Raw genomic sequence first — 12,939 nt, forward strand, 5'->3', positions numbered from 1 at the left:
AATATGTATTGCTGGAGAGGATGTGGAGAATTTAATCTATGGAAAATACTGCTTTCAAAACGTATTTTCGATTCAGATTTATTTGTGCATGATACAACATTAAGAAAACTGGTTGAGTAAAAGGAATAATTGTATCCTCTTGTTTTTGTTTGCTTGAAAAGAAATAACCACATAAAGAGGAGGATGGGCCATGGTTGGGGGTGTGAGGACAGGCAGGGCACTGCAGATTGGGGGTGGCTGGGAGCTGCTACCCAGTTCCACTCCGTGTATGGGTAGCCTAGGATTGTTGCACTTGAAGCAGCATGTGCATGTATTTCTTTCATAGGTTAAAAGGAAAATAGGCGAAGTAGAGAAGCAGAAGAAAGGAAGGGTTTTATTAAAATAATTTCCAAATAAAATAATTCCACCTTGTTCATTTATTGCATTTAAACATACTTTAAATATAGTCCATCTTTCTAGAAATGGACCAAAAATGTTACAAGTTGTGGTAAAAAGGCATGGATTTTCTGAAAATAATCTATTAATTTCTTAATTCCCTTGAAAAGAAGTAACCTTTTGGGAATTTATGCATTTACTTTCTAAATATATTTTAGCATGGAATTGGAGTGGTGAGTAACTGATTACCTGCTTTGGTGAAGATTACCTAGAGATTTTTTAATAGTAATTTTTACCCCCACATTTCAGAAAAAGATTTGAAGTAGTGCCACAACTAAGTTTTTTGGTTTTTTTTTTTTTTTAGGTTTTTACAGTTACATTAATAAAAATAGAATTCCAGAATCATTCTAGGGAGATGAAGAAAGCAAGAATGCTAACTTTAAGTAGCAAAATATTTCCTGTGATTACACATTAGATTTGGGTCTGTGCTCTTAGGATTAAGGGAGTAGTAGTAGGGAGAGATAAAATAATTATATTGTCCCTTAGCAAAAGGTAAAGCACACTAAATACGTGGGGGAGAAACATCTTTTCCCCTTCATCTAAATCTTGAAAGAAATAAATCACATGGGATCTCATGGAGAGTGTTACTGACTTTCATTATACAGGTGTTCACAATTTTGTCACATGTTCAGAAGCTGCTGTTATATGGCTTTAAGAAGCTAAGGCTCAAACAAATGCTGAGTGAATTTGCTAACAACAGACCTGCCCTACAAGAAATACTAAAGGCAGCCCTACCAGCCGAGGAAAAAAGAAAGAGAGAGGTCTGGAGAAGGGCACAGAACTAAAGAGTTTTAGTAAGGATACATTAAAGGAAATAGAGAGGGGGAAAAATATATCTGACAAATAAAAACGAAAGGATAAGATGGCTGATTCAAGAACTGCCTTCACCGTAATAACAATGAATGAATGAACGTAAGTCCCCAATTAAAAGATATAGATTGGCAGAATGGATTAAAAAATACGAACCATCAATGTGTTGCTTACAAGAGACTCCTCTTAGACCCAGAGCCACAAAGAAATTGAAAGTGAAAGGATGGAAAAAATATTCCGTGCAAGCTACAGCCAAAAGAAAGCAGGAGTAGCATTATTAATCTCAGATAAAATAGACTTTAAATGTAAGGATGTCATGACAGACAAAGAAGGACACCATATACTAATATAGTATTTCTTCTTCAACAAGAAGAAATAACAATCATAAGTGTCTATGCACCCAATCAAGGTGCCCCAAAGTATGTAAGACAAACATTGGCAAAACTGAAGGAAGCAATAAATAAATGTTTCCACAGTAATTGTGGGAGTCTTCAGTACATCACTCTCTCCTATAGATAGATCAGACAGAGGACCAATCAGGAAGTTGAAAAACTAAACAATGTGATAAATGAATTAGATTTAACAGACACACACAGAGCATTACATCCCAAATTACCACGATATACATTCTTCTCTAGTGCCCAGAATAGATCATACGCTGAGCCACAAAACAGGCCACAATAAATTTAAAAAGATTGAAAATATTCAAACCACATTCTCTGGTCACAATGGAGTACAATTAGAAGTCAATAAACATCAAAGATTGAGAACATACACAGATATCTGGAGGTTAAACAACACACTCCTAAACAATCAGTGGATTAAAGAGGAAATAGGAAGAGAAATTGCTAAATAAAGACGAATGAAAACAAGAGCAAAACATGTCAAAACTTATGGGATGCAGGAAAGGTGGTATTGAGGGGGAAATTTATAGCTCTAAATGCATACATAAAAAGGAAGAAAGAGCTAAAACCAAAGAACTAATGGAATGACTGAAGCAGCTAGAAAATAAACAGCAAACTAATCCTCAACCAGGCAGAAGAAAAGAAATAACAAGGATTAAAGCAGAGAGAAATGACATAGAGAACAGAAAAAATAGAATAAATAAAACCAAAAATTGGTTCTTTGAGATCAAGAAGATTGACAAGCCTTTAGCTAGACTGACAAAAAGTCCCAAATAAAATAATAAATGAGAGAGGGAGGGGACATTACTGCAGATCCCAAAGAAATTTTAGAAATCATAAGAGGAGACTATGAACAACTGTACAACCAACAAACAAGATAAGGTAAAGGAAATGGACAATTTCTTGGAAACACATGAACAACCTAGACTCTCCAGAGAAGAAATAGAAGACCTCAACAAACCAATCACAAGCAGAGATCCAATCAGTCATCAAAAAGCTTCCCACAAATAAATGTCCAGGGCCAGATGGCTTCGCAGGGGAATTCTACCAAACTTTGCAAAAAGAACTGACAGCAATCTTATTTAAACTTTTTCAGAAAATTGAGGAAAATGGAACACTACCTAACTCATTTTATGAAGCTAACATTGCTCTAATAGCAAAACCAGGTAAAGATACTACAAGAAAGGAAAACTACAGGCCAATCTCCCTCATGAATATAGACGCAAAAATTCTCAGCAAAATACTTGCAAATCGAATCCAAAGACACATTAAAAAAATCAAACACCATGACCAAGTGAGATTCATTCCAGGTATGCAAGGATGGTTCAACATAAAATCAACCAGTGGAATACAACAATAACAAATCAAACGGGAAAAATCAAATGGTCATCTCAATAAATGCTGAAAAGGAATTAGACAAAATCCAGCATCCTTTTTTGATAAAAACACTTCAAAAGGTAGGAATTGAAGGACATTTCTTCAATACGATAAAGGGCATATCTGAAAAACCCACAGCCAGCATGGTACTCAATAGTGAGAGACTGAAAGCCTTCCCTCTAAGATCCAGAATGAGACAAGGATGCCCACTGTCACCACTGTTATTCAGCATTGCTAGAAGTGCTAGCCAGAGCAGTCCGGCAAAACAGAGAAATAAAAGGCATCCATATTGGAAAGGAAGAAGTAAAACAGTCATTATTTGCAGTTGATACGATCTTACATTTGGAAAATCCCAAGAAATCGACAACACAGCTTCTTGAGCTAATAAACAAATTTAGCAAAGTAGCAGGATACAAGATTAATGCACGTAAGTCAGTAATGTTCCTATACGCTAGAAATGACCTAACTGAAGAGACCCTCAAGAAAAAGGTTCCATTCTCAATAGCAACTAAAAAAATCAATTACCTAGGAATAAACTTAACCAAGGATGTAAAAGACCTATACATAGAAAATTACATAACTTCACTAAAAGAAATAGAAGGGGACCTAAAAAGATGGAAAAATATTCCGTGTTCATGTATAGGAAGGCTAAATGTCATTAAGATGTCCATTCTACCCAAACTCATGTACAGATTCAGTGCAATCCCAGTCAAAATTCCAACAACCTACTTTGCAGACTTGGAAAAGTTGGTTATCAAGTTTATTTGGAAGGGAAAGATGCCTCGAATTGCCAGAAACATTCTAAAAAAGAAAAATAAAATGGGAGGACTTAACACTTCCTGACTTTGAATCTTACTATAAAGCTACAATAGTCAAAACAGCATGGTACTGGCACAATGACAGCTATATAGATCAATGGAATCGAATTGAGAATTCAGAGATAGACCCCCGGATCTATGGTCAACTGATCTTTGATAAGGCCCCCAAAACCACTGAACTGGGGCATAACAGTCTCTTCAACAAATGGGGCTGGGAGAGCTGGATATCCATATCCAAAAGAATGAAAGAGGGCCCCTACCTCACACCCTACACAAAAATTAACTCCAAGTGGATTAAAGACCTCAGTATAAGAGACGGCACCATAAAACTCCTAGAAGATAACGTAGGGGTATCACCTTCAAGACCTTGTATTAGGAGGTCACTTCTTAGACCTTACACCCAGAGCAACAAGCAACAAAAGAAAAGATAGATAAATGGGAACTCCTCAAAATTAAGTTTCTGTACCACAAAGGAATTTGTCAAAAAAGTGAAGATGCAGCCAACTCAATGGGAAAAAATATTTGGAAACCATGTATCTGACAAAAGACTGATAATCTTGCATATATAAAGAAAAATCCTACAACTCAATGACAGTAGTACAGACAGCCCAATTATAAAATGGGCAAAAGATATAAAAAGACATTTCACTGAAGAGGAAATGCAAATGGCTAAAAAACACATGAAGAAATGTTCATTTTCACTAGCTATTGGGGAGATGCAAATTAAGACCACAATGAGATGATATCTCACACCAATTATAATGGCTGCCATTAAACAAACAGGAAACCACAAATGCTGAAGAGGATGTGGAGAAATTGAAACTCTTATTCGTTGTTGGTGGGACTGTATAATGGTTCAGCCACTCTGGAAGACAGTCTGGCGGTTCCTTAGAAAACTAGATACCAAGTTACCAACAATTTCACTTTTCAGTATATACCCAGAAAATCTGAAAGTGCGAACAGATATTCATACACCGATGTTCATAGCAGCATTATTCAGAATTGCTAAGAAATGGAAACAATCCAAATGCCCTTCAACAGATGAATGGATAAACAAAGTGTGGTATATACACACAATGGAATACTACGCAGCAGTAAGAAGGAACGAGGTGGTGAAACACATGAAAACATGGATGAACCTTGAAGACATAATGCTGAGTGAAGAAAGCCAGACACAAAAAGAGAGAGAGTGTATGTTATCACTAATGTGAGCTCTGTGAAAAATGTAAAATAAATATTTTATGTTGTAGAATGTAGGGGACCTAGAGATAGACAGCAAATAGTGAAGGGGGAACGATAATCTAATAAGAACAGCTAAACTGTTGAGGATAATCTCAATGTTACGGGAATGCTCAGAAATGATTATGGTTTGCAAACTTTCTTGGGTATGGTAGGATCATGTTGGAAGCAATGTACTTATTTTAGGTTGTTTTTCTTATTCCTTTTGTTTGAATTTTTTCAATATTTTGATAAAGTAAAAAAAAAAAAACCATTGCATTAAAAAATTAGCTTCAGTGTAGTTATTTTAGGTTATTTTGTTTTTCTTATGCCTTTGATTATGATTTGTTTTCTTGGTGTATGGTAGGAACATGTTGGAAACAATGTAGTTATTTTAGATTAATTTTTCTTATTCCTTTGTTTGGATATGGTTTATTAATTATCTTGAGGTATGGTAGGAACATGTTGGAAACCAAGTAGCTATTTTAAGTTATTTTTCTTAATCCTTTGCTTTGTTTAGTTTGAAGTGTTTTTTTTTTGTTTTTTAATTTTTTGATGAAGTTAAAAACTTTAAAAACTAAAGCTAATAAAAGGCAAGTCAGTGAAGGCAATTTGGGGTGAAGAGGTTTCTCATTTTTAAAAAGCATTATGTAAGATTTTTTAATTAATTCAAAATTTAGCTATATTTGATTAGAGCTGAATAAAAATTCACCTTTCTATTGAATAAAAAGCAAAAATTCATGAAGCTGGATTTATTGGGAAAGTTTAGGAGACCCTTTTATTAATTGCCCTTCATTTATTTCAAAATAATTCATGTAAATTATAAAGTTAAAACAGGTTGCAAATCATTCTTGTCCAATGGTGAGAGGAAGTCTTCTAATGCTTTTTATTTAGTAACACTTTGTTAATTTAATTATCATTATTCATGTTTATCTCAGAAACTTTTAAAGGAATCGTTCCGGTTTGAATGTATTATGTCCCCCAAAATGCCATTATCTTTGATGTAATCTTGTGTGGGCAGATGTATCAGTGTTGATTAGATTGTAATTCTTTTCAGTGTTTCCATGGAGATGTGACTCACCCAGCTGCGGGTGATGACTTGGATTCGATAGTTTCCATGGATGTGTGGCCCCGCCCATTCACCATGGGCCTTGATTAGTTTACTAGAGCACTGTATAAACTCAGGCAGAAGGAGCGAACTTGATACAGCCAAGAGGGACGCTTGAAGAACACACAGGAGCGGCGAAAGGAGCTGCAGCTTACAGAGATATTTTGGAGATGGACTTTGAAAGCACGCTTTTGCTCCAGAGAAGCTAAGAGAGGACAAACGCCCCAAGAGCAACTGAGGGTGACATTTTGAAGAGAAGCTGAAGCCTAGGGAGGAATGTCCTGGGAGAAAGCCATTTGAAACCAGAACTTCGAGCAGACGCCAGCCAAGTGCCTTCCCAGCTAACAGAGGTTTTCCAGACGCCATTGGCCATTCTCTAGTGAAGGGACCCAATTGTCGATGCATTACCTTTATGGCCTTAAAACTGTAACTGTGGGAGAACCTAAGATGGTGGCTAGGTGAGACAGGGCAAAAAAACACCTCCGTGAAAAATACTAGATAAAAACCAGAAAGTGACCCAGAACACCACTGCCAGCTGTGCACCATCCGGACAAGGTCAGCTAAATCCACGGGGAACATGCATTTGGTGAAACCAGGAGCCTGCATTCTGAAACGAGTGAGATGGCTGAAAGTCCCGTGGCTGCACTGCGGTGTGGGGAAACAGTGGGCTGGCGTTTGGAGACGGCCTAGTTCTTTAAAAAAAAAGCCCAGGAGTGGCTGCAGATATGACGGGGAGAGCTGCGCAGTGAAGCACGGTGGGAGCGGGCTGGGCTAACGCCTTGGTGTCTGGCATGGAGGATACACCTTCCCACACATGCTGCTAATTGTCTCAAGACCAGAGGAGCAGAGGGGAGCCAAAAGGAGGAAGAAAACTGCATTCCTTGCAGCCATCTTCCCGGTAGGCGGGGAATGCTCTTGCCCGGGGCCAGACCCACAGCCCAGAGCCACACCAAGAAACCCAGTGAGACGGGGAATCTTTCCCGCAGCACTACACACAAGCCACAATATCGGCTGTGGACAGTGGCCTTTAATACACCCATGGCTGATTGTCCCGGAGCTGGGAGGGCGGAGCTGTGCGAAAAGGGGGAAGTTAACGCGTCCGATTCAACTGTCTTTGAAGCGGGCTGGGAGCGCCCCTGCATGGCCCAGTGACGCAAGGCTTTCCTGGCGGGCCGGCGCACACTTGTGACATAGCACAACCTTCCCTCAGCAGAAGTCCTGAAAGAGCACAGCTGGGAAGGGGGAACCGCTTGGAAATCCCAGGGACCCTACGCAGATACCAAGGACTTGTGGGTCAGCAGCAGAGACAATCGGTGAAAAGACTGAAATGAAGGCTTAGGCTCCTGCAACAGCCTTCAATCTCTGGGAACACCTGGGAGGTTTGATTATTAAAGCTGCCCTGCCTGCCTAACCACCCAGACACACACCCCACATTCAGGGCGGACAGCACCAGCAACACACCCAAACTTGGTGCACCAATTGATCCCACAAGAATCAGACCCCCACACACCACAAAGACAAAGTCGGGGAGAACTGACTTGAAGGGAATAGGTGACTCATGGATGCCATCTGCTGTTAGTTAGAGAAAGTGTATACCACCAAGCTGCAGTTCTTTCAGATTAGAGATGAAGTAAAGCAAATGCCAGAGAGGCCAAAAACAACAGGAAATCTTAAAGCATATAATAAAACCAGACGACATGGAGAACCCAAACCAAAACACCCAAATCGAAAGATCAGAAGACACACAGTACTTGGCACAATTAATCAAAGAATTACAGACAGGCAACAAGAGCATGGCTCAGGATATAAAGGACATGAAGAAGAGCATGGCACAGGATATAAAGGACCTAAAAGAGACCCTAGAAGAGCATAAAGAAGAAATTGCAACAGTAAATAAAAAAATAGATCTTATGGAAATAAAAGAAACTGTTGGCCAAATTAAAAAGACTCTGGATACTCATAATGCAAGATTAGAGGAAGTTGAACAACAACTCAGTCTCCTCGAGGACCGCAGAACAGAAAATGAAAGAACAAAAGAAAGAATGGGGGCAAAAATCAAACTGGATCTCAGGGATATGATAGATAAAATAAAACATCCAAATTTAAAACTCATTGGTGTCCCAGAAGGGGAAGAGAAGGGTAAAGGTCTAGAAAGAGTATTCAAAGAAATTGTTGGGGAAAACTTCCCAAACCTTCTACACAATATAAATACACAAAGCATAAATGCCCAGCAAACTCCAAATAGAATAAATCCAAATAAACCCACTCCAAGACATATTCTGATCAGACTCAAATGCTGAAGAAAAGGAACAGTTCTGAAAGCAGCAAGAGAAAAGCAATTCACCACATACAAAGGAAACAATATAAAACTAAGTAGTGACTACTCAGCAGCCACCATGGAGGCAAGAAGGCAGTGACATGACATATTTAAAACTCTGAAAGAGAAAAATTTCCAACCAAGAATACTTTATCCAGCAAAACTCTCCTTCAAATTTGAGGGAGAGCTTAAATTTTTCACAGACAAACAAATGCTGAGAGATTTTGCTAATAAAAGACCTGCCCTACTTGAGATACTAAAGGGAGCCCTACCGACAGAGAAAAATGCTGAGGGACTTCACCACCAGTAGATCAGTCCTATAAGAAATGCTAAAGGGAGTTGAGCAGGCTGAAAGGAAGGGACACTAAACAATTGACTGAAACTACATGAAGAAATAAAGGATACCACTAAAGATCACATGGTAAATATAAATACCAATACTACTATATTTTTGATTTGTAACTCCACTGTTTACTTCCTACAGGATCTAAAATACATAAACTGTAATGATAAATCAGTGGTTTTGGACTCAGTGTAAAATATATAATTTTTGACAAGAACTACTTAAAATGGGGGAATGAGGGAGTATAGGAACATAGTTTATGTGTCATATTGAAGTTAAGTTGGTATCAAAGAAAAACAAGATTGTTATAGATTTAAGATGTTAAATTTAAGCCCCACGGTAAACACAAAGAAAGTATCAGAGAATATGACCATAGAGATGAAAAGTAGAGTAGGTGTTCTACGAAGTGGGGGAAGGGGCAATGGGGAGTTAAGAAATAAGTGTAAGGTTTCTGTTTGGGGTGAAGGGAAACTTCTAGAAATGGATGGTGGGAAGGTGATAGCATTGCAACATTCTAAATGTGATTAATCCCACTAATGGAATGCTAGGGAGGGGGTGGAATGGGAATATTTAGGCTATATATATGTTTCCACAATTGGAAAAAAAAAAAAAAGACGGTCTAAATAGATAACAATTTAATGCCAAGGATGATCCTGGATGGGATCTGAGGATGGAGGAGAGGAGGCTCAATGGGACACAGATGGGACCTAAGGGGGGAAAAAAAAGGAAATATAGAATGTAAGCTTTGTATCAAGGTTGAATTTCTTGAACTTCTTAGCTGCGTTTAATGGGATTGCATAAAAGAATGTTCTTATTCATGGGAAATGTATATATGAATTATATTGTTTTTTCAAGTATGTGTGCAGCTTGCTCTCATGTTCAGAAGACAGAGCAATAGAGGATGGATGATAGGGAGGGAGGGAGGGAAAGAAAGAAAGAAATGGTGGTGTGACAGGATGTTAAAGGTGATGGATCGGGGTATCAGGGGAGGGGGTTCGGGGTATGCTGGAGTTCTGTGTATGGGGTTTGTACAGTTTTTGCAACCATTCCTGTAACTTTGAATTTATCTCAAAATAAAATTTCTTATTTTTTAAAAAAAAAAAAAAACTGTGTATAACCAAATAAACCCCCTTTATAAAAAGCCAATCCATTTCTGGTGTTTTGCATCCCAGCAGAATTAGCAAACTAGAACAGGAATTAACAGTTTTTAATGTCCCAAGAAGTGAAATTTGTGCAGATTTACTCTAGCTTTCTTCTTACACTGAGTTTCAATTAGGATTTGTTTGTATCTAACATTAAGTTCTAAGTAATGACTTAATTTAGGGAAACTCACTGGTATTTTTTTGTATTCCTTAATTTTCAACTTTCTGTAATATAATGGTAAATTGTTCAGAAAAAAACTAGAATATAATTAATAGGTTTTTTAGAACCACAGTTCAGACCTAGCTTTTCATTGTGCCAGCCAGTTTTGAAATTGAAGAATTTTTTATTTGTATCTACAGATGAAATTTTACAAGGTCCAGTATTTTCCCATAGACAGTTAACAATTGATTGACAGTTACCATAACAAATTGTTTGGTTACTTTGAATCTAGATTGTTTATGTTACTTCCGTATACTAATTTCTTTTGAGAGTCCTAGAATTGGAGATTTCTAGTGATGATTGAGGCCTCATCAGTTCGTTGTTATCTGTTGATTTGATGTGGCCAAGTACTCTCAGCAGCCACACTTGTTGTAAGTGTGCTGCTTGCTTAATCTGTGTTATTTTCTCTTTCAGACGAGGAACTGGTGCTTTCAAATCCAGAGTGGGACTGCCTGCGCCTGCTCCTGTTATCAATAGCAAATATGGACTCAGAGAAACTGATAAACGTTTAAATAGGCTTAAAAAGTTAGGTGACAACAGCAAAAATTCAGACAGTCAATCTGTCAGCTCTAACACTGATGCAGATACCACTCAGGAAAAAAACAATGCAAGTAAGTAAGGGAAGGGAGATTTGAAAAGCATACCTTTTTAAAAGTATTTTCACACAACTTGCTTTCTAAAGCATGCTTCAATAGTTTTGAACATTTAAATATTGAAAGAAACTGGCACTCATGAGCTTCAGCATCACTGAAAGGCTCTAGAAATGATTTGAGTACAAAGGCACAGTCTGTGTCCCACCTCCAAATTCAGTACAATAGTCTAGACTGAATTGTGTGGGTTTTTAATATGCTTGGTAACTGGATATTGAATTCCTCACCATGTGTTCCAGGGTCATCATAGGTTTGAGAGAAACATTTCAAGGTGTTAGTGACTCTATAATGATGTCATCAGCCTCTGAGAAGACAAGAGTGAAGTAGAATCATAGAGGCACGATACATGGTCTACAGCCTGGCCAGTCAGTTAGGAAAAGGTGATGGGCTTGGAGGAGTTCACAGCTTCTGGCCTCGAGGCTTTCCCCATTTTTACTGCTTACTTGCCTTTTTCAAAATGAACTGACTCAATTCGCTGAATCACTAGTTACCAGACTCAGAATTGTGGTAGACGAGCATTTTGAATGTCACCGTATTATGGTGCATTGTATTGGCCACTTCATAAGGTAGCAAGAAAAGAGAGAGAAAAAGGAGAAAGAAGCAAGCTTTGAGATACCAGTTGTGTGTGTGGGCAAAATCTAATGGAAACTGGAAAAAGAGAAAATGAAGATTAAAAAAAAAAAGAGAAGAAAGCCTAAACAGGCAAAAGAAAACATCTTATTTGTGGAACTTTGAAGTACTGGAACCATTCTGATTGCTTTTCATTTGGGTATCGCCAGTTTTCTCTAGTTGCCACTAAAGCGGTAGACTCTTTAGTCTCACTTGTCTCTTATAGACATGAATAAAGTTAGAAAGTTTTAGTTTGGTGCTCCCCAAAGTATGCCTGTTTTGGTACTGTAAGTGTCCAGATGAGACTTCTTATGACTCTTAGCACTTAGGGGCTCTCTGAGATAATGATTATTTTAGGCTTTTCTCCTCCCTGTCTTCCAATGTTTTCAGCCCAACATTGGGTGCTCCCCTGCCCTACAAAAAATCCAGAATCAAAAGGAAGGCATCTCCCTCTGTGGTAAATGTCACTGCTGTGAATTCCTGGGAATCTACCTGCTGCTGGAAGTCAGGCCAGGCATAATCTCTGTGGTAAAACAATACTGTATTCCTATTCCCAGTCTCTAAGCTAATGTCCAGTGTCAACACAAGAGCACAGTTAGTCAATCTGATCACTGTTGACTGTTGGTTCTGATAATAAATGCAATGTAATGAACACTTGTTTTCTGAGTCTGGCTCCTTGGTGAAACTAGAGACTTGTGAAACCCATTCTGTAAATGCATTGGGAAAACACTAGGGCTGCCCATATATGAGTGCCTGCATTGAATGGCTCTGTGGCATACATGGTGGTGTTTTATGTTTTAATGCATCAACTGTATAACTAGTGTGTAAATGCTGAACTCAGTATACCACTTAATTTAAAAGATCAGAATACACGTTTTTGGAAGGTGCTGAGTGTACTAGTTAATATTTAACCATCTAGGAAATATTTACAAATAAACCAGATATTTATTTAAAAGCCTGATACTTACTGAAAAGATAAAAAGATGTCTGAGACTCAGGCCCCTCCCTCTAGCTCTGGCTCCAAGATAAGAGACACAGATACCATACAGAGCAGACTATTAAAGCCATTTTTGAAGTTTAGAGTAATCCTTTTGAGTTGTAGTCCCAGCATTACAGAATAGAAATAGAGCACTTTCCAGTGACTACTTATATTGGACTGCTTGCTTTGTTCAAATTGCGTTTCTGTAGAATGATTGAGTAATTCAAGGGTTGGTATACCTACCTTTGCAAGTCATGTGACCGAGTCGCTAGGCATGGCTAAGTGCTCTGAAGGAGCCAGGGCTGGCAGCAGTCATCTCTGTTGTACATTCAGTTGTGTTCATCTAAGTTTTTCCCAAGTTCTTAAATGTATTTGTTTAGTCTGTATTTCTTTTGTGTCTTGTGTCTCCAGTCATATCCTTCTGTTTGTTTTAAAGAAAGGCTTTTCTTTAAGAGCAGAAGGTAGAAAAGCCAGAACCACAAGACCTCTCCCAAAGGAAGTGGGCATGT

General features: G+C 38.2%; 1 protein-coding gene across 4 annotated transcripts in view; it reads left to right on the top strand.

Annotated features, from left to right (window-relative positions):
* Positions 1–12,939, top strand: part of KMT5B (lysine methyltransferase 5B) — a 67,414-nt gene that overhangs the window by 47,529 nt on the left and 6,946 nt on the right. For 3 of the 4 annotated variants that reach the window (XM_037838340.1, XM_037838341.1, XM_037838342.1), the window contains one exon: positions 10,607–10,803. In XM_037838340.1, the coding sequence (XP_037694268.1) occupies positions 10,607–10,803 (197 nt within the window). Of the gene's footprint in view, positions 1–10,606; positions 10,804–11,081; positions 12,104–12,939 lie in introns of those variants that run through there. The other variant, XM_037838343.1, reaches the window with a different exon arrangement.

Source organism: Choloepus didactylus, chromosome 6 (assembly GCF_015220235.1).
Source record: "Choloepus didactylus isolate mChoDid1 chromosome 6, mChoDid1.pri, whole genome shotgun sequence".
NCBI classification, from domain to species: Eukaryota; Metazoa; Chordata; class Mammalia; order Pilosa; family Megalonychidae; genus Choloepus; species Choloepus didactylus.